The sequence below is a fragment of the Oncorhynchus mykiss genome, chromosome 30, assembly GCF_057628025.1.
Source record: "Oncorhynchus mykiss isolate SJ-2025 chromosome 30, ASM5762802v1, whole genome shotgun sequence".
Taxonomy (NCBI): domain Eukaryota; kingdom Metazoa; phylum Chordata; class Actinopteri; order Salmoniformes; family Salmonidae; genus Oncorhynchus; species Oncorhynchus mykiss.
The window spans coordinates 30971356-30996217 of NC_143051.1; the positions used below are offsets into that span (position 1 = coordinate 30971356).

Below are 24862 nucleotides of genomic sequence, written 5' to 3' on the forward strand. Positions count from 1 at the left end.
GCCTAAACGTCTCTGCAATGAGACATCGTACCAGAGACATTGACAGATACCTCAGTTAGGGCTAATCAGGCTCTTAAATCCACTTGATCCCGTGTCTTCTCAAATTTGGGCGTGGTGTCTGTTTTTCTGGAAGACAACGAGGAGGAATGGCTTGAAAGCTCGAAAGCTCTAAAGGGAGGACACACCCTTTCTCCCCAGGGATACCAGTCGCTATTGAACCCGCATGTGAAACCAAACAGCTGTGCATTCTAGAGACATTAAGCGTTTTACTGTGGTCTTCGATTATGACATTAATTTGTTTTTACAAGCATATGTTTAACAGAGGTGGGTGGTAGTGCGAAGCAATGGGTTTGGACCAATTATGTATATAAACCCTGGATTGATTATTCTATGTATTGGCCATTGAGAGGCTTTGAAGCCACCTGTCAGCCATATTGGCGCTCCCCAGCTGGAGCAGTCCTCCATAGGAATTCATGTTATTCTACAGGATTTCAATTAAATGTTTCGAGGACAAAATTAAATGGTTTTAAGCATTTTGGGGGTTGTCATGGGGACAGCAACATTAGTCACTTCAATAGTTTAAGGGTATTTTCTTAAAATGTATTTTAATTTTTTTTGTGTTTAGCTCACATAACATAATTTAAAAGTATGCATTAAAGTATATGTAATAGAATAAATGTGGCAAGAATTATTGTAGACGTGCATTTCTAGAGCTTCCAAAATAGTATTTTTTTACAAAGTGGGGGAGTGCAAAGATGGAGGTATTGTGGATTCAACACAGCGCCCCGTATCAGTCATCTATTATAAATCATTGGCTTGGACCCGACTGTGCAGATCCAGTATTTAGGCTAGATTTAGATCTCTCCATTGTGGTAGCATAATGGAAATCCTGGTTAACTGGTTTTCATGTAAACACCTCAGTGACAATTTATGCACCGATCCGTAGCCACTGGAAGTATACAGAATAAATATCTAAACGCGACATGCAACAATTTACTGAGTTACAGTTCATATAAGGAAATCAGCCAATTTAAATAAATGAATTATGCCCTAATATATGGATTTCACATGACTTATTATACAGATATGCATCTGTTGGTCACAGATACCTTTTTAAAAAAGGTAGGGGCGTGTATCAGAAAACCAGTCAGTATCTGGTGTGACCACCATTCGCCTCATGCAGCGCGGCACACCCCCTTCGCATAGAGTTGACCAGGCCTGTTGATTGTGGCCTGTGGAATATTGTCGCACTCCTCTTCAATGGCAGTGTGAAGTTGCTGGATATTGGCGGGAACTGGAACACGCTGTCGTACAAGTTGATCCAGAGCATCTCAATCATGCTCAATGGGTGATATGTCTGGTGAGTATGCATTATCATGCTGAAATGGTGGCGGATGAATGGCACGACAATGGGCCTCAGGATCTCGTCATGGTATCTCTGCATTTAAATTGCCATCGATTTTAAAATGCAGTTGTGTTCGTTGTCTGTAGCTTATGCTTGCCCATGCCCTAACCCCACCGCCACCATGGGGCACTCTGTTCACAACCTTGACATAAGCAAAGGAATCGCCCACTCAACACCATACACGTGGTCTAAGGTTGTGAGGCTGGTTGGAAGTACTGCCAAATTCTCTAAAACGATGTTGGAAGTGGCTTATGGTAGAAAAATGTACATGAAATTATCTGGCAACAGCTCTGGTGGACATTCCTGCAGTCAGCATGCCAATAGCACACTCCCTCAAAACTTGAGACATCTGTGGCATTGTGCTGTGTACCAAAACTGCACATTTTAGGGTGGCCTTTTATTGTCCCAGCACAAGGTGCACCTGTGTAATAACCATGCTGTTTAATCAGCTTCTTGATATGCCATACCTGTCAGGTGGATGGATTAACTTGGCAGAGGAGAAATGCTCATTAAAGGGATCTATCATTTCAACAATGGCCTAAAAACAAAGGCAATGGATAGATCCAGTTATATCTAGTCCCATGTTTGCCCACCCCTCTGTCTCTATAGTCAGGAAACCGGCTTTCAAGAATGTGGTCGCGCCTGTTCATTGTGAGCGCATCGCTTTTTCCAGCATTTCCTTCTCAACCTCTGATGACTTATCAAAGTGAATGTAGGGCTAATGGAAATTGGAACGGACAGTGACAAACGACTTTTATTATAAACGTCCTCGAAAAAAAATGTCCAATGCATGGTTCATAAAGGTTTCTTACAACATTGAGAAATGTATTATTTTGGTGGATATTCAAAGCTTTACAGAAACTGCATAAAAATAGGTAGGCTTATATGAGGGGTTAAAATTTGCAACAATAAAGAAAAACTCCAGCCTAAACTTGCAGACTGTTTCAACTTTTGCTAAATGTTTCCAGATGTTTAGTGACGCACTCGCGGGCTCTATTCTTGAATAGCCTACATTTTAAACGCACAACTCTGGAGGCTACTTTCTGCAAAATGTGGAACACTTCGAAACAAAAGAGAACTTCGCAATAATAGTTAAAGAATGGTGGTAAAGGCCTATATGACTGCATGTAGACTTTTTGCCTCGTGAAGTTTACAGTCCCAATGCATCGAGTTACACTGAGCGCACTATAATTTTCCCCATATCTTTCTCGACTGACACGGAAGGTGGAATCGAATTGCAGTTGGATTTTTTTGGGGGGAGTGGGAGGATTTAGGAAGCAATGGAACACTGAGCGAGAAAAGTAACAATTAGCATACCGAACGTCGCGGAGAGAAAACTTTACTTTGAAAAAGGACAGCACAAAACGATCCAAATGGCTGAACAGGTAGGCCTACTATACAATTTTAAAATCAGCACTTGTCAAAACGTTGCAGTTGAAGAGATGGTGGTTTATCTCGTCCTAGAAGCAAGGAATGGAGTTGTTGCATTCTTTTGGTGATAACTTCCCCCAACTTCTACGCATCGTTCTGATTACCGTTGGAAGTGGCACAAGATGTAGTTTAACCAAAATTCTATCCAATTTATGCTATCCAATTTATGTCATGTCACAGTCCATGAGATCGTATTATTTTTATAGGCGCGTTTGCATATAGCCTACTTTTTATGCACTCTTAACGCGAGTTTACAAGTTATCATTTCAATGCACTGATCAGTGTGCATGCTAGAACAGCATCAAAGAATATGGCCAATAACAAATTAATCTAGGCCATATGTTGACGAGGGAGCAATGAGCTATTCTCAGTTGTGTCTATAGACAGAGACCGTGTATGGAAATGGAAAGCACGGGGTGGCAATCAGTCCATTCAGATTCTGTCCCCATGGCCTAGGACACAGAAACGTTCTTTGAATATAGGCCAGTGTGTGAGGGATGACAGCTAGACGAACAGAAATACAGATAGACAATGAGATACTTACTGTCGGTTAGCAAGCGCCGTACCGGTGTTACTTACTGTATACATTTTATGACTTTTGTTGGCTGCTGTGAGCTAACGTTATTTGTGGAAACGTTATAAAATGAACACTGTAGTAGGATTAGGCCTACCACGAGATTTTTATGGTGGCCTAGTGAGTCAGGCTTTTTATTATACTTTATTTCCTACCCTGACAACTGAAACAACAACTTTGTTTTTGGATGTGTCAACGAATTTGTTTTAGTGTTTGGGAGAATACAGTTTGAAGTCACCACTGATTCCTCACCCTGTTTCCCAAGCCTCTCATGCACGAATCGGGCACGGACCATAAATCGGACCTGGCATTTCTAAGACACTGGCCAAGTTTTTCCTCGAGGCCCCCACATTGGGCCATTTCCTCCGTTAGGGCCCCGTTATTAGCATGTTCATTTTGCGTGAAAAATCTAAGTTAGACAGACCCAATGGGCTAAAAATTTAACAGCCCATCTGGCCCAGATGGCGACTCCGCCCCTGGCACACCCTGAAAATCAACAGTGAGGGGTTGAGCTGTCATACTGTAGCTACCAACCTGCAGGTATTTCAAGTACCTTCTACATGTAGACAAGTTGTCTGAATTTGCCTTCCAATAGTCTCTCGTTACTGAAGCTTCTCCTACCGACCCACCCACAGATGCTCACATTTCAATAGCATATTCAAATATCTATTTGAATAGGGGTGAGTGACATAGCAAAGTCCCTGAACAGTTATTTAATGTTAGTGATTTAGAATATAAATAAAAAGTAGTATGAACAAAAAACCCAACAGTTATAATAGATTGGGTGTTTGGTTCTTGGTTTAAAGAGAGTATGGAATGATGTCCTTCACAATAACCAACATAACAAGTCTGTGTGACACAGTTTCATATTCCACTGCCAAACATAAGGTCTACTTTTCAAACAGGTCATTTGCAACCTGGAAGTGTAACTGATCTTGTTGGAGTATAACTGTTCTCGTATTGTTTCTCACAATTCTTTGGTTAACCAGTAAGCTTTCAGTAACACTGATACTCGTGAAAGGTGCAATACAAACACAAGTTAATTAACTGAATGGAGCTGTTACGAGATTTGTGTGGAGAAGAAGGCTGCAGTGTTGTTCGAACAGTCACTCAAGGACAGGGTTAAACATCGGAGTGTCGTCTTTGTGTAAACTTCCGACGCATGGAGGCATGCTGGATATGCACTTGAGGGCGGATGTGAGTGTGTCTGATTGTTTTGGTATTTGGGACTAAATTGAGTGGAGGTCGGTACACTTCGGCACGCACCTGGGGAGTCTGTCTGATGAATATGTTAACTTTCTTTCTTAATGATCTATTATAATAATAAACGTCACATAATGAATTTCAAAGTACTGTCAGATAATGCTTTTGTTATTGTTATATTATTTGAACCCCCCCACCCTAACACGTTTATTTCTCCTCCTCTGGCGCAGCACTCCGACCTGGAAAAGGCCATCAACACTTTGGTCACAAAGTTCCATGCCGCTGCGGCCAATAAAGGTCCCACGCTCCAAACCAAAGAGTTCAAAGACCTCCTCTCCTCCCAGCTGCCCAACTTAGTCAAGGTACATAAGCAGCAACTGTCGGCTACATTGCCCTCGCCCTCCCCGGCCACACCTGCCATTGATTCTACCAGTAGGGCGTGACTCTGACTCTTACTACCCCCCACTCAACCACACACATACAGTACACGCCACATCCTATGACTCCCAAACAAACACTCAGGAAAGGCCTGTAGGCGTTGGTTGCCAGGTTCAATACAAATCCACGATTTATGTGATCTACTGTGCTTCAGTCACCAATTGAGTTTTAAACAAGCTTTATTTCAATCACTGAAAAGGCCAATGTATCTTGCCATGTATTCATGTTGGAACTGGCTGCTTAGTTGTCTCAGGCCCAAGGCGGTTTTCCAGGACGAGTCTGAATCTACCAGAGGGTGACAAAGATAGCTATGCTTTTGAAAAACAGGAAATGGCCGGTTCAAATACATGAGCAAGTGAGGAAGGCTCAAGGTTGATCTTTCATCTAGAGGGGGTGAAACAAACTGACAGATAAATAAATAACTGTTTTCCTAATGAAGAGCAGAAAATTGTTTTATTGTAATATGACTCCTTGCACCAAGTCGACTTCATCCACCATAAACGCGACAACCAAGTACAGTGTTTCTGCTACACAATAGTTAGCCACAACAGCTAGGACATATTTGTTGTGAAAGGCAATTGAGGTCAAGAGGAGGGGGCAGTATACACAACTGTTGAAGTGAAAATTATGTTTAATTACCAAGTCCATATGTTTTTCATTATGTCCAGTCTTAGACTTATCCAAAACCAGAGTCTATTTCAAAGGAAAAGTAATGATCACATCATTTAAATGGGATTCCAGGAAACAGCTCTTTATATTGTCTCAGCTGTGGTGCAGCGTTCAGGACAGGAAATATTTTCCCAAATCAATTTCCTATTGTTTCCAGCAGACAGAAATATCCACTGTGTTTGCATGTGCCTGGCTGGCAGCTTTATCACATTTCAGAATTAAAATCTATTCCACATTTTGTGGTGTTACAGCCTGAATTCAAAATGGATCCATTTGTTTTTGATTGTTGATCATTGCTAGACATCCATTTTCAGGTCTTGCCATAAATTTTCAAGCCGATTTAAGTCAAAACTTTAACTAGGCCACTCAAGAACATTCAATGTCATATTTTGTAGTATTACTTAAGTACCTTGTTGCAAACAGGATGCATATTCTGTACAGGCATCCTTCTTTTCAATCTGTAATTTAGGTTAGTATTGTGGAGTAACTACAATGTTTTAGGTCATATTTTTTATTATACTTTTTTTGTTGGGGGGGGGGGGGGGGGGGGGCTAGATCAGCTTTAATATTGAATATAGATTGTAGCGTCCATCAATGTAATTGTCTGCTTCATTTCCAATCCCCCATATATGTTTTTGTAAATATTGACAGTACTAGTCAAGAGTTTGGACACAACTACTCGTTCAAGGCTTTTCTTTATTTTTACTATTTTCTACATTGTAGAAATAATAGTGAAGACATCAAAACTATGAAATAACACATATGGAATCATGTAGTAACCAGAAAAGTGTTAAACAAATACAAATATATTTTATATTTGAGTTTCTTCAAAGTAGTCACTCTTTGCCTTGATGACAGCTTTGCACACTCTTGGTATTCTCTCAACCAGCTTCATGAGGTAGTCAGCTGGAATGCTTTCCATCATTACTTTAAGACATCTAAACTCAGCAAAAAAAGAAATGTCTTCTCACTGTCAACTGCGTTTATTTTCTAAAAAACTTAACATGTGTAAATATTTGTATGAACATGACAAGATTCAACAACTGAGACATAAACTGAACAAGTTCCACAGACATGTGACTAACAGAAATGGATTAATGTGTCCCTGAACAAAGGGGGAGTCAAAACCAAAAGTAACAGTCAGTATCTGATGTGGCCACCAGCTGCATTAAGTACTGCAGTGCATCTCCTCCTCATGAACTGCACCAGATTTACCAGTTCTTGCTGTTAGATGTTACCCCACTCTTCCACCAAGGCACCTGCAAGTTCCCGGACATTTCTGGAGAAATGGCCCAAACCCTCACCCTCCGATCCAACAGGGCCCAGATGTCCTCAATGAGATTGAGATCTGGGTTCTTCGCTGGCCATTTCAGAACACTGACATTCCAGTCTTGCAGGAAATCACGCACAGAACGATCAGTATAGCTGGTGGCATTGTCATGCTGGAAGGTCATGTCAGGATGAGCCTACAGGAAGGGTACCACATAAGGGAGGAGGATGTCTTCCCTGTAACGCACAGCGTTGAGATTGCCTGCAATGACAAGCTCAGTCTGATGATGCTGTGACACACCACCCCAGACCATGACTGACCCTGTACCTCCAAATCGATCCCGTTCCAGAGTACAGTTCTCGGTGTAACGCTCATTCCTTCGACGATAAACGCGAATCCGACCATCACCCCTGGTGAGACAAACCCGCGACACGTCAGTGAAGAGCACTTTTTGCCAGTCCTGTCTGGTCCTGTGACTGTGGGTTTGTGCCCATAGGCAATGTTGTTGCCGGTGATGTCTGGTGAGGACCTGCCTTACAACAGGCCTACAAGCCCTCAGTCCAGGTGTTGTTACACGTGGTCTGCCACTGCGAGGACGATCAGCAGTCCATCCTGTCTCCCTGTAGCGCTGTCTTAGAGGTCTCACAGTACGGACATTGCAATTTATTGCCCAGGCCACATCTGCAGTCCTCATGCCTCCTTGCAGCATGCCTAAAGCACGTTCACGCAGATGAGCAGGGACCCTGGGCATCTTTCTTTTGGTGTTTTTCAGAATAAGTAGAAAGGCCTCTTTAGTGTCCTAAGTTTTCAGAACTGTGACCTTAATTGCCTACTGTTTGTAAGCTGTTAGTGTCTTAACGACCATTCCACAGGTGCATGTTCATTAATTGTTTATGGTTCATTGAACAAGCATGGTAAACAGTGTTTAAACCCTTTACAATGAAGATCTGTGAAGTTATTTGGACTTTTACAAGTTATCTTTGAAAGACAGGGTCCTGAAAAAGGGATGTTTATAACCACTAGAGGGTAACAAAGCCTGAAACGTGACACAGTTAGTTGACAAAGTACTCACATGCTGTATTTATACAGCTGCATACAGTTGAAGAGATGCCAATAGTAGATTTTGAAGTAAAACATGTTGACAGTAGTTATTCAGTTTAATTATTGATAGAATAATTACTGCTTGGAATAGCAGTACTGTTATGAACGTAACCTACTGAGTAACGTAGGCAACAATGTTATACTCTCAAAAGTGCAATAGACTAATTGCTAACTTGCTTCTAATACATGTCTATGCATGATTACTTTATTTCTTATTACCTGTCAATAGGTAAAATACTGTGTCCATATAATGAAGAGTTGTTTTTGTGCTCCCTCCCTTCCCCAGACTGGAGGCTCAGAGCAGGGCCTGGGCGAGGTGATGAGACAGATGGGTGTGTCGGACGGCGAGGGAATCACCTTCAAACACTTCTGGGGCTTGATCCAGTCACTGGCCACCACGCAGCATGGTCTTCTCAGCAGCGAGAAGGTGTCCAAGTGCAGCTGTGTGCTCCTGTGAGGTCCATGCCTTCTGATGGTGGTGTGAGCCAGGGGGAACCAGACAGTCTCATAGTATCCCACCCAGTGTCAGTACCCCTTCTCACCGTACTGCTCCCATCCAGACCTGGACACTCACATAGTACTCACCCCCTCCAGGACAGGCCTTTTTATGTACATCTCCCATGCTTGGTAGTGCCAGCAGTGCTCATCTCTTAGCTCTATACCACTTGGTTTACAGGATTTTTGTTGTACATGCTAGTGTTGGTCTTTCCATCCAAAAAAACCTGAACGGCTTTCCTTTTTGGCCTACTACCAGTGTAACCACTACAAAGAATCCTTAGATGACATATGACCCAAAGTGAAATCAGAAAACCATGAGCCAGCTTTAGGTGCTTTGCAAGAAATAAATATGAATTTACATATGGCAGTACACATTAGTGGAAAGCACCTTTGAGCCACCAGTAGTCTCATACATACAGTGCTGGTGATGCAGTGTCCCCATAGCATGTTTCCTTAAACAATGTTTTCCCCACTGTGGTATTGCAGTTTTGTATTTATACTTTGTAATTCTCTTTATACTGGCCATTGTAATAACATCGTAAAACATGACCAAAAATGTTCTAATAAAATATTGCAACAATGGTGACCTCCATTATTATGATTTATTTTGGATGAATTAGCACTTTCATCATTAATCGACAGATAAGCATTTCACAAAATACATTTTGTGATCAAACAAAAAAAAATCATCATATACATATTTCAATGTATGAACTAGGTGTATAGTTGTCACAACTATACAGCACACATTGTATTCAGTGTGTAATTGTTACATTCTTACTACAGTATTATCATTTTGGCAAAAATAAGTCTATTGGGCAAATGGCATTTATTACACATTTTCATACCTCTGAACATCACATTGTCTAATGAATCAGCTCATTTTGAATCGTTCAATGGGAATGTCTTATCTAAACGTTCACAGTTTGTAGATTTGCATTCATCCATGACAGCTACTAGAAGCATTATTTTTTTGCATGAGTGCTAGCAGGTCCAGTGAATCCCTGTATGGAGAATGCCATTCTAAAATTCTGAACTACAATCCCCAATGCTAAAAGCAATGGTATCTTCCTAAGTCAACAAGACAGTTTTTTACAGTCACATTATGCTTCACAATTATTCAAATAACAAAGCCAACCCAGCAACTTACTTAATTAGGCCTTTGTATTCCTTACGGAACCTAGCCAACACACCAACCCAGAACTGTACTCAAAGGATGAATTCCCCGATGGGTGAATATTTAATAGATAGTACAGAAATTACCCTCAGAAATGATTGTACATTGTTGTGTCAATTAGCTTGTACCAATACTAGCTAGAACCATATTCGGATGTATATAGTTTTGTGCTAAATAAAAGCAAATGGTGCTAAATTTAACAACATTCCTTACAGGTTTGGAAACTTGATGGCCTAAATGTTAATGAATGTTTCATTATTTGGATAATTGCCCATAACTGATAACCACACACCACACCAATCACAATTAGGCCTACTTCGTGAAATAAGTGGAGATGGACTTAAATGCCACACACAAATGTTTCTTGAAACAGCATTTTGCCCATAGAGATTAACATAGACATGAGGCATTCATTATAAACCAGGTAGTTTGGGTCCTAGATGATGATTGGCTGAAACAGGATTTTAGCCGTGTGTGTGTATATCAGACAATATACCACGGCTATGACGCAAAAATACTTTTTTACAATTCTATTTATGTTGGTAACCAGTTTATAATAGCAATAAGGCAACTCAGGGGTTTGTGGTTTATGGCCAATATACTGTACCACAGCCAAGAGCTGTATCCAGGCACTCCTCTTCACGTTGTGCATAAGAACAGCCCTTAGTCGTGAAATATTGGTCAATATACCACACCCCCTTGGCCCATATTGCTTAATTAGACATTAATTAAACTATAATTTTGCCTCCCATATTTAACAGATATTAGCCAGTAACAATGATTACAATTTTGCAATCTCGTTGAATAGGGTTTAGGTCATCTAGCAGCCATGTACTATCCTCAAGCTCTGCATCCTCTTGCCAGCTTCTTCCCCTCTGGCGTTCCTCGAAAGAATTCAAGGTAAGATGAAAACACATATTTATTCATGACCTTGACCCTCCCAAAGATATCAAGCTCTGTCTCCTGGTCGTGGTCGACGCCACTCATCATCTGCTTGGACTTGGCAAAGAGGGCATTCTCCTTGGAAACAACCTGATCCAGCCAGTCGAGTGTGTCTCGTTTGGTCATCATCTCCTCAGCTTTGCCCACCGTGCAGCCATAGAACCCGCGTCTACTGCGTTCAAGCCAAGGGTCGTCCCCTACCATAGGGTGGTCATCCCCAACAAAGGCTGTACAGAGTGAGCTGTCAGAGCCTTGGGATCGGCCCACCTCGCAAGCGATAACACTCATAAGGAAGAGTGAGAATGTGCGGAAGTTTCGGACAGATGCAGAGAACACAGCAGCCATGAAGTAGTGGCCCCAGCGTTCACAGTCCTGGACACATCGCTGCAGCTGGAACGTCTGGCGGCAGAAGTTGTTGAATTCGGACGCCTTGAGGCCCTGTCTAAGCTCTTGGAGGGAGTAGTCCTCCTTCTGGTGCCTGAAAGCATCAGTGAATTTCTCAATTTCTTCCAGATGGTTAGAATGAATGTACTTCCCCACCAGGGAGGCGTAGAAGGTTCTCCTCTGCACCTTAAAGATGCAGTCGTTCAGAACGTAATACAAGTCAAAGTCGGTGTCTTCCCTGGCATTGTACCTGATCTCCACCAGCAGATCGAGAATGGTGGTGAGGTGCTTGATGGGAATGTCTTCCATGGGTTTGTGGTCAGCCAGCCACACGGACGTGAGGTTCCCCTGTTTGTGCACTGGGATGTAATCTGGAGCGCGCCTTCTTTCATTTTCCTCAAAAAACAGGCTCCATGTAAGCCCCTCTAAACAGTCAATCGAGGTGTACTTCTTACGCAAGTTTGCTGAGACAAACATTTGAGGGTGGGTCGGCCATTCTAAAGTCTGTATGTATAGGGCGTGCCCCTGGTAGTTGGGAATGACCTGTCCTCTGTCATCTCCTTCCACTCTGGTCAGCAGGTTACCGTTCTGGTCCAGCTGGGCGATGACTTTCTTACTGCCGTCTTTATGCCTCCAGACCCCCTCCTCTCTGGTCACCTTCTCTCCGTTGGGCCTGACGGATAGTGCTGAGCTCCTCAGGTGCAGTTTGGTCTCCACGTTGAGTGAGATGAGCGCTCGAAGCAGCCGCTCTGCAAACTTGAGGTCCTTTCCTAGTGCACAGCCCACCAGGCTGAGGGTGTGCAGATGCCCATCTTCTATCTTCATGGCCACCACAACTTTGGCAAGCTCCTCTGGCCCATAACCTCCTAGTCTGGCCACACCATCACTGCCCTTGCTGCCATGACCCACCAGTACGACACGACTGTCTCTGGTCAAAAGGGGCTGAGAGCCCCTGAGGACTTTCAGCGCCCCCTTGTGGTACTTCAGTAGAGTCGACACAGAGGGGCGCTTCTCAAAGAGGAAGGAGGCTGACTCCATCACTACAGGGTCATCCTCCAGGATTACTATATTCTGGTGGTCAGAATAAATCCACATGTCCCTCACATTTACATTATGACCATAGGACACATTTACCTCAGATACAGTATTGTGTTGATCAATTCTATCAGAGTCAATCTGGACTAATGATTGTGGTGTAACTGTCTTAAAAAGACTAGAGAACAAGTGTAAAGACATTGTGACAACCTCTAATAAAGGTGTTACTACTTTCACCACCAAACGAGTAGCTTCTGATTGAAAGAGGGACCAAATCCTTTTCAAACCACTTTCACAGTACCTCCTTGGTATAATATGGCTAACACGGACATTTCCAAACAGCCTACAATGTGACTCAGACGTGATAAGGGCTTTCACGGGCCACAACTTGGCACTATTGGGCACTGCACAGGCTTTCTGTGGCTTGACATGCTCATGTAAATCAGCACTGGATAATGCAGTATCTGTGTATGTTGGTGAGGAGACAAGGTCCTGTGGAGTCTTTTCAGTTGGTGGCAGTATGTACCTGACAAAACCAAAACTTTGGTTAGAAAAAAAGAACAATATCTTCATAGTTCCTCATTTTCAACAAGGTGATTTAGGCATGTTATTTAGATTATGCTACAAAGGTCCTAAAAAGTTTTACACCCTATGATGCTTATCAAACCTGGATCATTGAAATACTACATTGAAAAAAAATCTATAATGCACGTTACACAATTCAAATAACTGCATTCAAAACACATTTGGAAATAAATGCTGGTGAACAGAAGTTTTGAAAATGTTGTTGATACCTTACCTATCAGTTGCATTGGACTCAAATGCCACATTCGGAGTTTCCCAGTCCACTCCTTTGCAAACAGACATTACAAGCATTTTAAACCAAAAACTCACATGATACCTCTTGTTGTGAGTATAAGGCATATAGGCTCTGTCTAGTGTGCTGTCGCTTTGCTGGAGCTAGCTCAGACATAAAGAACACTGCTACTGTATACTTTTATTTGGTCAAAGTCCCATTAGCAGCTGCAAATTAATGTAATGAACTTAAGGTCAAATTGACTTTAGCTGAATGAAATTTAGCGAGCCGTATCCCATTTTGACATAATAGCATATAATATGATCCCATTGTAATTTCCTTCTTTTTAAAATTTTTATCACGGCTTTAAGCCTATGCAATATAACCCTATATATTTTCAGGTAAAGCAAGGTTATGAGCAATGCCCTCACCCTTTTTGATGCTTGTGTTTTGCTCAGTGAGTACTGTTACAGTATATGTGACTCTCTGGCACAGAATATACTGAAATATGTCTCTTCAACCGACCACTGTCTAGACAACAAAAAACGAATATTTCGGGGATGGTACTATTGGGACTATTTACAACTGACATGGTCAGGTCATTTCTATTGTAAAAAAAATACATACAAAAATCTGGGGGAAAAAAAGTATAATTCTAGACTAGATCAAAACAACATACACACCCAATGAATATCCCAAACAAATAAATGCATGTTGTCGAAGAGGAAGTGTATTTATCTCACCTGCAACATAAGGCTTTGGGGTCAAAGACAACTGGAGGATGAAGGTAAGGGAAAATGTTAAGGTCCTCATTGTAACACTCGAAGGGTTTTAGAGTCTTTCTGCTGCATTCATCATCGCCAACAAATAGGCAAATAGGGTTCCTGGGGTGTGGTTGCTATATACAAAGACGGTTACGTTTGGCTCTTGGACACACGTGACTGTTTGACTGTGATAACTCAAGGCAAATTTAACCAGATAACGAAGAAGGTAAAGCTAACCATGACATAGTATAGCAGAGAATATAAGAATATACTTAACCTTAATAAAGACAACAAAGAATAGTTGGTACTCTAGGGAGTGTGTCTAGGAATTTATAAGAAATTGAATTCATGAGTTAAATGGGCATCAATGGTTAACGTTCAGGAAAAGTGGGGTAGTATTGAGAAATGTAATATTTCTTCCAACAAGTGTATTCTAACATTACAGTGCACAGCTATAGTGCACAGTTGTTCATATTAACAACATTTCTGGAGAGGATAGAGTCGTGGATTCAAATGTCACTCTGCTGTGACCCATGTGATGATAGCCTAAGGACCTGGTGGAGTAAAACATGCAGTAAAATACTGGCCTCTTAGAGGCAATTGAGACGTGTCCTTATGAAGAAAAAGCAGTTATTCAAAAGAGATAGTATAGGCCTAATTGCGATCCTTGTGCCTTGAATAAATAGTGCTGTGCGATTATTGACTGACATTGGTTCAATTACTTGAATTCCATTTAATTCTGTATTTTTGTGAGCCCAACGTGCCAATTCTCTAGAGAGAAATCAAATAATTCATGAGAGAAATCAACTTAAGAACTACGGGATCCTGGACTGAAGGGAGTTCTATTTAAGAAAATATTCAACCTAGTTTAGCGCAGAAACGTCATAATTAGCAGTTGTGGAAAAAGTACACAATTGTCATACTTGAGTAAAATTATAGATACTTTAATAGAAAGTTACTCAAATAAAAGTAAAGTCACCCAGTAAAATAGTACTTGAGAAAAAGTCTAAAAGTATTTGGTTTTAAATATACTTAAACACAAACTTGGACCACACTTCCAGAAGCTAGCCAGAAGCTAACCAGAAGCTAGCCAGTTTACTGGCTAACGTTATTATTCAGCTAACCACGGTTGATGGTCATCAGCTATCATTTAGCTCGAAAAGCTATTGCCAGTTTTGTACAACGTGACTCAGACCAGAACATACCGGACCTATTTTTCTCTCCATATCCCCGGATTTCAACTGAAAGCTCTGGACATTTACACCTGGATCTTGCAGCTAGCTAGCTGCTATCCGTGTGACTATTGGCTTACGTTGATCCCGGAGCAAACATCAATTATTCAGGAGCTAGCCAGCTGAAGAGTTCCATCAGCCACTCCTGGGCTACAATCACCTATCCGGACCCGTTTTACTGCCAATGCGGAGCCTTCGCGACTGGTCTACCGACGTTATCTGCCTGAGGGAGTTATCCAACTTGCCCCTCCGTCGCAACGTTACCTGAACGCCCATCTGCGGCCCGCTAATCGTTAGCTAACTTATCGGCTGCTATCTGAATAAATCTATCGGACAAATTTTCTTGGGTCACTATAACTATATCTATTTTGCCAATTGGATTGATCCCCTCTACCACACGGAACCCCACTAATCTACCAACGGAAACGCACGAGGTGGCTAAAAACAGACCTCCATCCTATGCTAGCTTGCTACCGATGGCCCGGCTAGCTGTCAGAATCACTGTTACCCCAACCAACCTCACTACTCACTGGACCCTTATGATCACTCGACTAAGCATGCCTCTCCTTAATGTCAATATGCCTTGTCCATTGCTTTTTCTGGTTAGTGTTTATTGGCTTATTTCACTGTAGAGCCTCTAGCCCTGCTCATTATACCTTATCCAACCTTTCAGTTCCACCACCCACACATGCGATGACATCACCTTGTTTCAATGATGTTTCTAGAGACAATATCTCTCTCATCATCACTCAATACCTAGGTGTACCTCCACTATATTCACATCCTACCATACCTTTGTCTGTACATTATACCTTGAAGCTATTTTATCGCCCCCAGAAACCTCCTTTTACTCTCTGTTCCGGACGTTCTAGACGACCAATTCTCATAGCTTTAAGCCGTACCCTTATCCTACTCCTCCTCTATTCCTCTGGTGATGTAGAGGTGAATCCAGGCCCTGCAGTGCCTAGCTCCACTCCTATTCCCCAGGTGCTCTCTTTTGATGACTTCTGTAACCGTAATAGCCTTGGTTTCATGCATGTTAACATTAGAAGCCTCCCTAAGTTTGTTTTATTCACTGCTTTAGCACACTCTGCCAACCCGGATGTTCTAGCCGTGTGTCACGGTCGTCCTCCTCTTCATCTGAAAAGGAGAGGCGAAACGGATCAGAGGACCAATATGCGGCGTGGTAAGTGTCCATGGTAAATCTTTAATAAAGAAAGTACTGACACTGCATACAAAACAATAAACAAATGACGACCGTGAAGCTACAAATTAGACCTGTGCTGACACAAGCCACTAACATAGACAATCACCCACAAACAAACAGTGCAACCCAGGCTACCTAAGTATGATTCTCAATCAGAGACAACTAATGACACCTGCCTCTGATTGAGAAGCATACTAGGCCGAAACATAGAAATGCCCCAAAACATAGAAAAACAAACATAGACTGCCCACCCAACTTACGCCCTGACCATACTAAATAAATACAAAACAAAGGAAATAGGTCAGAACGTGACAACGTGTCTGAATCCTGGCTTAGGAAGATCACCAAAAATTCTGAAATCTTCATCCCTAACTACAACATTGTCAGACAAGATAAAACGGCCAAAGGGGGCGGTGTTGCAATCTACTGCAGAGATAGCCTGCAGAGTTCTGTCCTACTATCCAAGTCTGTACCCAAACGATTTGAACTTCTACTTTTAAAAATCCACCTCTCTAAAAACAAGTCTCTCACCGTTGCCGCCTGCTATAGACCACCCTCTGCCCCCAGCTGTGCTCAGGACACCATATGTGAACTGATTGCCCCCCATCTATCTTCAGAGCTCGTGCTGCTAGGCGACCTAAACTGGAACATGCTTAACACCCCAGCCATCCTACAATCTAAGCTTGATGCCCTCAATCTCACACAAATTATCAATGAACCTACCAGGTACCACCCCAAAGCCATAAACACGGGCACCCTCATAGATATCATCCTAACCAACTTGCCCTCTAAATACACCTCTGCTGTTTTCAACCAAGATCTCAGCGATCACTGCCTCATTGCCTGCATCCGTAATGGATCAAACTCCCTCCACTCATCACTATCAAATGCTCCCTGAAACACTTCAGCAAGCAGGCCTTTCTAATCGACCTGGCCGGGGTATCCTGGAAGGATATTGACCTCATCCCGTCAGTAGAGGATGCCTGTTTTTTTTTAAATGCTTTCCTCACCATCTTAAATAAGCATGCCCCATTCAAGAAATTTAGAACCAGGAACAGATAAAGCCCTTGGTTCTCTGCAGACCTGACTGCCCTTAACCAACACAAAAACATCCTATGGCGTTCTGCATTAGCATCGAACAGCCCCTGTGATATGCAACTTTTCAGGGAAGCTAGAAACCAATATACACAGGCAGTTAGAAAAGCCAAGGCTAGCTTTTTCAAGCAGAAATTTACTTCCTGCAACGCAAACTCAAAACATTTCTGGGACACTGTAAAGTCCATGGAGAATAAGAACACCTCCTCCCAGCTGCCCACTGCACTGAGGATAGGAAACACTGTCACCACCAATAAATCCACTATAATTGAGAATTTCAAGCATTTTTCTACGGTTGGCCATGCTTTCCACCTGGCTAACCCTACCCCGGTCAACAGCACTACACCCCCCACAACAACTCACCCAAGCCTTCCCAAAATCCAGTCAGCTGAGGTTCTGAAAGCGCTGCAAAATCTGGACCCCTACAAATCAGCCGGGCTAGACAATCTGGACCCTTTCTTTCTAAAATTATCTGACGAAATTGTTGCAACCCCTATTACTAGCCTGTTCAACCTCTCTTTCGTGTCATCTGAGATTCCCAAAGATTGGAAAGCAGCTGCGGTCATCCCCCTCTTCAAAGGTGGGGACACTCTTGACCCAAACTGCTACAGACCTATATCTATCCTACCCTGCCTTTCTAAGGTCTTCGAAAGCCAAGTCAACAAACAGATTACCGACCATTTCGATTCCCACCATGCCTTCTCCGCTATGCAATCTGGTTTCAGAGCTGGTCATGGGTGCACCTCAGCCACGCTCAAGGTCCTAAACGATATCTTAACCTCCATCGATAAGAAACAATACTGTGCAGCCATATTCATTGATCTGGCCAAGGCTTTTGACTCTGTCAATCACCACATCCTCATCGGCAGACTCGATAGCCTTGGTTTCTCAAATGATTGCCTCGCCTGGTTCACCAACTACTTATCTGATAGAGTTCAGTGTGTCTGGCAGTCTCTATAGGGGTGCCACAGGGTTCAATTCTCGGGCCGACTCTCTTCTCTTTATACATCAATGATGTTGCTCTTGCTGCTGGTGAGTCTCTGATCCACCTCTACCCAGACGACACCATTCTTCAATGCCATACAACTCTCCTTCCGTGGCCTCCAATTGCTCTGAAATACAAGTACAACTAAATGCATGCTCTTCAACCGATCGCTGCCTGCACCTGCCCGCCCGTCCAACATCACTACTCTGGACGGTTCTGACTTAGAATATGTGGACAACTACAAATACCTAGGTGTCTGGTTAGACTATAAACTCTCCTTCCAGACTCACATCAAACATCTACAATCCAAAGTTAAATCTAGAATTGGCTTCCTATTTCGCAACAAAGCATCTTTCACTCATGCTGCCAAACATACCCTTGTAAAACTGACCATCCTAACGATCCTCGACTTCGGCGATGTAATTTACAAAATACCCTACTATACCCTATTCAATAAATTGGATGCAGTCTATCACAGTGCCATCCGTTTTAACACCAAATCCCCATATACTACCCACCACTGCGACCTGTACGCTCTTATTGGCTGGCCCTCGCTTCATAGTCGTCGCCAAACCCACTGGCTCCAGGTCATCTACAAGACCCTGCTAGATAAAGTCCCCCCTTATCTCAGATCGCTGGTCAACATAGCTGCACCCACCTGTAGCATGCGCTCCAGCAGGTACAGTGCCTTGCGAAAGTATTCTGCCCCTTTGAACTTTGCGACCTTTTGCCACATTTCAGGCTTCAAACATAAAGATATAAAACTGTATTTTTTTGTGAAGAATGAACAACAAGTGGGACACAATCATGAAGTGGAACGACATTTATTGGATATTTCAAACTTTTTTAACAAATCAAAAACTGAAAAATTGGGCGTGCAAAATTATTCAGCCCCTTTACTTTCAGTGCAGCAAACTCTCTCCAGAAGTTCAGTGAAGATCTCTGAATGATCCAATGTTGACCTAAATGACTATTGATGATAAATACAATCCACCTGTGTGTAATCAAGTCTCCATATAAATGCACCTGCACTGTGATAGTCTCAGAGGTCCGTTAAAAGCGCAGAGAGCATCATGAAGAACAAGGAACACACCAGGCAGGTCCGAGATACTGTTGTGAAGAAGTTTAAAGCCGGATTTGGATACAAAAAGATTTCCCAAGCTTTAAACCTCCCAAGGAGCACTGTTCAAGCGATAATATTGAAATGGAAGGAGTATCAGACCACTGCAAATCTACCAAGACCTGGCCGTCCCTCTAAACTTTCAGCTCATACAAGGAGAAGACTGATCAGAGATGCAGCCAAGAGGCCCATGATCACTCTGGATGAACTGCAGAGATCTACAGCTGAGGTGGGAGACTCTGTCCATAGGACAACAATCAGTCGTATATTGCACAAATCTGGCCTTTATGGAAGAGTGGCAAGAAGAAAGCCATTTCTTAAAGATATCCATAAAAAGTGTTGTTTAAAGTTTGCCACAAGCCACCTGGGAGACACACCAAACATGTGGAAGAAGGTGCTCTGGTCAGATGAAACCAAAATTGAACTTTTTGGCAACAATGCAAAACGTTATGTTTGGCGTAAAAGCAACACAGCTGAACACACCATCCCCACTGTCAAACATGGTGGTGGCAGCATCATGGTTTGGGCCTGCTTTTCTTCAGCAGGGACAGGGAAGATGGTTAAAATTGATGGGAAGATGGATGGAGCCAAATAAAGGACCATTCTGGAAGAAAACCTGATGGTGTCTGCAAAAGACCTGAGACTGGGACGGAGATTTGTCTTCCAACAAGACAATGATCCAAAACATAAAGCAAAATCTACACTGGAATGGTTCAAAAATAAACATATCCAGGTGTTAGAATGGCCAAGTCAAAGTCCAGACCTGAATCCAATCGAGAATCTGTGGAAAGAACTGAAAACTGCTGTTCACAAATGCTCTCCATCCAACCTCACTGAGCTCGAGCTGTTTTGCAAGGAGGAATGGGAAAAAATGTCAGTCTCTCGATGTGCAAAACTGATAGACATACCCCAAGCGACTTACAGCTGTAATTGCAGCAAAAGGTGGCGCTACAAAGTATTAACTTAAGGGGGCTGAATAATTTTGCACGCCCAATTTTTCAGTTTTTGATTTGTTAAAAAAGTTTGAAATATCCAATAAATGTCGTTCCACTTCATGATTGTGTCCCACTTGTTGTTGATTCTTCACAAAAAAATACAGTTTTATATCTTTATGTTTGAAGCCTGAATTGTGGCAAAAGGTCGCAAAGTTCAAGGGGGCCGAATACTTTCGCAAGGCACTGTATATCTCTCTGGTCACCCCCAAAACCAATTATTCCTTTGGCCGCCTCTCCTTCCAGTTCTCTGCTGCCAATGACTGGAACGAACTACAAAAATCTCTGAAACAGGAAACACTTATCTCCCTCACTAGCTTTAAGCACCAGCTGTCAGAGCAGCTCACATATTACTGCACCTGTACATAGCCCATCTATAATTTAGCCCAAACAACTACCTCTCCCCCTACTGTATTTATTTATTTTGCTCCTTTGCACCCCATTATTTCTATCTCTACCTTGCACATTGTTCCACTGCAAATTCCAGTGTTTTACTTGCTATATTGTATTTACTTCGCCACCGTGGCCTTTTTTTGCCTTTACCTCCCTTATCTCACCTCATTTGCTCACATTGTATATAGACTTATTTTTCTACTGTATTATTGACTGTATGTTTGTTTTACTCCATGTGTAACTCTGTGTTGTTGTATGTGTTGAACTGCTTTGCTTTATCTTGGCCAGGTCGCAATTGTAAATGAGAACTTGTTCTTAACTTGCCTACCTGGTTAAATAAATAAAGGTGAAATAAACTTCCACTCCACTGAATTGCAGGCTAGTGATTGCTTTGCAACCATTGCAGTTAGCCACTGATTCCTTCCAAACCACTCATTGTTGAATTTGCAATTTCCAACTTGTTGTGTAATGTTTATGTCCAATGGCCGAGGAGCACCGATACTTTTTATCTATAATTTCTCTTCATATGACTAGGATTGAAAAGGATTTGCCAGTAGATTGTCGACATGATTCATGAAGATGACTGCTTGTCTAGCTTGCTAGCTCCGATTTTGAAAGTATGTTGTTGACATGATCAATCCAATCAAAGCTGCGGTAGATATATAACTCTATCCTCCTAATTCCTGCTTACAAGCAAAAATTAAAGCAGGGGGCACCAGTGACTCAGTCTATAAAAAACGTGGTCAGATGAAGCAGATGCTAATCTACTGGACTGTTTTGCTAGCACAGACTGGAATATGTTCCGGGGTTCTTCCGATGGCATTGAGGAGTACACCACATCAGTCACTGGCTTTATCAATAAGTGCATTGAGGATATCGTCCCCACAGTGACTGTACGTACATACCCCAACCAGAAGCCATGGATTACAGGCAACATTCGCTTTCAAGGAGCGGGACTTTAACCCAGAAGCTTATATGAAATCGCGCTATGCCCCCCGACAAACCATCAAACAGGCAAAGCGTCAATACAGGACTAAGATCGAATTGTACTACACCGGCTCCGACGCTCCTCGGATGTGGCAGGGCTTGCAAACTATTACAGACTCCAAAGGGAAGCACAGACGAGAGTTGCCAGATGAGCTAAATAACTTCTATGCTTGCTTCGAGGCAAGTAACACTGAAACACGCATGAGAGCATCAGCTGTTCCGGATGACTGTGTGATCAAGCTCTCTGCAGCCGATGTCAGTAAGACCTTTAAACAGGCCAACATTCACAAGGTCGCTGGGCCAGACGGATTACCAGGACGTGTGCGTGCTCAGTCCCCTCCTGTTCACTCATGACTGCACAGCCAGGCACAACTCCAACACCATCATTAATTTTGCTGAGGACACATCAGTGGTAGGCCTGATCACCGACAATGAAGAGACAGACTATAGGGAGGAGGTCAGAGACCTCACCGTATGGTGCAAGGACAACAACCTCTCTCTCAACGTGATCAAGTCAAAGGAGATGATTGTACAGGAAAAGGATGACCAAGCACGCCCCCATTCTCATTGACGAGGCTGTAGTGGAGCACGGTGAGAGCTTCAAGTTCCTTGGCGTCCACATCACCAACAAACTAACATGGTCCAAGCACACCAAGACAGTCGTCGAGAGGGCACGACAAAACCTATTCCCCCTCAAGAGACTGAAAAGATTTGGCATGGGCCCTCAGATCCTCAAAAGGTTTTACAGCTGCACCATCGAGAGCATCCTGATGGGTTGATTCACTGCCTGGTATGGCAACTGCTTGGCCTCCGACCTCAAGGCACTTCTGAGGTCGTGCTTATGGCCAGTACACCTCTATACCAGGCGGTGTCAGAGGAAGGCCCTAAAAATTGTCAAAGACTCCAGCCAGACTGTTCTCTCTGCTACCGCACGGCAAGCGGTACCGGAGCGCCAAGCCTAGGTCCAAGAGGCTTCTAAACAGCTTCTACCCCCAAGTCATAAAACTCCTGAACAGTTCATCAAATGGCTACCCAGACTATTTGCACCGCCCCCATGCTGCTGCTACTCTCTGTCATCATCGATGCATAACCACTTTAATAACCCTACCTGCATGTACATAATTACCTCAACTACCTTGACACCGGTGCCCCCGCACATTGACATATTGACTCTGAACTGGTACCCCTGTATATAGCCCTGCTATTGTTATTTACTGCTGCTCTTTAATTATTTTTTTATGGGGGGGGTATGTTCTTAAAACTGCATTATTGGTTTATTAAGGGCTTGTAAGTAAGCATTTCACTGTAAGGTCTACTACACCTGTTGGATTCGGCGCATGTGACAAACCAAATTGGATTAAATTTTATAACGTGATTTGACATAATTTGGCCAATGACCTTGAGCCTTCTTGGATGGGCACTTCTAATGCAACTATGGCAGCACCCAAGGGGCTTGAATTTTCGAGCTCTACCTGCAGCTTTTGCAGTGACATAGTGTCCCCATGAGTGGCAGAACACTGAGCCAATCACGATGCAACTAGAGAACATTACCAACCCCTACACTCTGTATTTTCCGCTGGCTGCCCCACCACCACAGAAAGCATTGAGCTAGGCTTAAACACCTGCATTTTGGAGCTGCCTTACTCAAGAAACCATGTTTGTATGGGGCTTTATTAACTCAATAAAATATTTGTTTTTTACATTGTTTGAAACCTGACATGTGACAGGTACTAATGCCAAAATTACATGCAAAACAGACCCCACCTGCCCTGAATGACAGGTCGCCACTGCAATACATATAGGCCTAGGGTAACATATATACTGTACATATAGGCCTAGGGTTACATATATACTGTACATATAGGCCTAGGGTTACATATATACTGTACATATAGGCCTAGGGTTACATATAGACATTACATATAGGCCTAAGGTTACATATAGACAGTACATATAGGACTAGGGTTACATATAGACAGTACATATAGGACTAGGGTTACATATAGACAGTACATATAGGCCTAAGGTTACATATAGACAGTACATATAGGCCTAGGGTTACATATAGACAGTACATATAGGACTAGGGTTACATATAGACAGTACATATAGGACTAGGGTTACATATAGACAGTACATATAGGACTAGGGTTACATATAGACAGTACATATAGGCCTAACGTTACATATAGACAGTACATATAGGCCTAGGGTTACATATAGACATTACATATAGGCCTAAAGTTACGTATAGACACCACATATAGGCCTAGGGTTACATATAGACAGTACATATAGGCCTAGGGTTTCATATAGACAGTACATATAGGCCTAAGGTTACATATAGACACTACATATAGGCCTAGGGTTTCATTAGAATCTATAGAGATTTTCCACTTTGTATTTACCAATGTCTGGTTAAGGTGCCCTTCCCCTGACTCAGAGGAGCTAGCTGTGTTTCTCTGTGTGCAAACAATCAATCACAGGAGACAGCGAGTGGATTACAGTCGACTGTCTGTGTACATGTGCTCTTAGGCCACAGAGGAAATAGAATTCCTGGGCATATTGAAATGGACACTACACCGGATTGCTCAATGACAGGGCTTAGTCCAATGATTGGTATGTGTAATGTAATGGAACTGAGAGTCATGATCAAGGGCGCAACCCTTGTGGTGACACTGCAGGTGGTGAATGTATTGTTTGTGTAAGGTAAATGAGTATTAGACTGCACTAGACCTTAGACTGACTAGTATATGAACTCTGTATTTCCCTTGTTCCTCTGAGTTTTTGATCATCTCCATGGTGTGCGTATTGTTTTTTATAGAACGTGTTTGATGCACAAGTGCATGTATTGTCTTTTACGCGCAAAACTGTGATAGATTATCCTTTACGCACTTCCGTTGTATACATTCCTGTGCATTTATTTTTCATGTTGCCTCTATACATTAACGTGATCATGTTATATATATGTTTTGTACATCATTTATTTTCCTGACATGCGACATTTACTTGCCCTGACACATCAGCTTCCCTCTACAACGCTGCCGAGGAAGACTAGTAGTCCAAATGCGTGCAGTCGTTCGTCCTGATGTATAATGCTGACTGCTGCTATATGTATTATTTTGTAAATATATTCCATAAAAGTTTACTACAACATACTGGCC

The 24862-nt window shown here is 42.6% G+C and overlaps 2 protein-coding genes across 2 annotated transcripts; one reads left to right on the forward strand and one right to left on the reverse strand.

Annotated features, from left to right (window-relative positions):
* Nucleotides 1–2009: 2009 nt before the first annotated feature.
* LOC110488269 (protein S100-A13) lies at nucleotides 2010–9171 on the forward strand. Its single transcript, XM_021560426.3, has 3 exons — nucleotides 2010–2790; nucleotides 4844–4975; nucleotides 8378–9171. Exons 1-3 carry the CDS (start codon nucleotides 2779–2781, stop codon nucleotides 8546–8548), a joined length of 315 nt encoding a protein of 104 aa, XP_021416101.1. The 5' UTR covers nucleotides 2010–2778; the 3' UTR covers nucleotides 8549–9171.
* LOC110488266 (uncharacterized) lies at nucleotides 9157–13875 on the reverse strand. Its single transcript, XM_021560422.3, has 3 exons — nucleotides 13667–13875; nucleotides 12927–12978; nucleotides 9157–12653 (listed from the first exon to the last, which is right to left on the reverse strand). The coding sequence occupies exons 1-3, from the start codon at nucleotides 13734–13736 to the stop codon at nucleotides 10607–10609; spliced, it is 2169 nt and encodes a 722-aa protein (XP_021416097.3). The 5' UTR covers nucleotides 13737–13875; the 3' UTR covers nucleotides 9157–10606.
* Between the last annotated feature and the right edge of the window lie 10987 nt (nucleotides 13876–24862).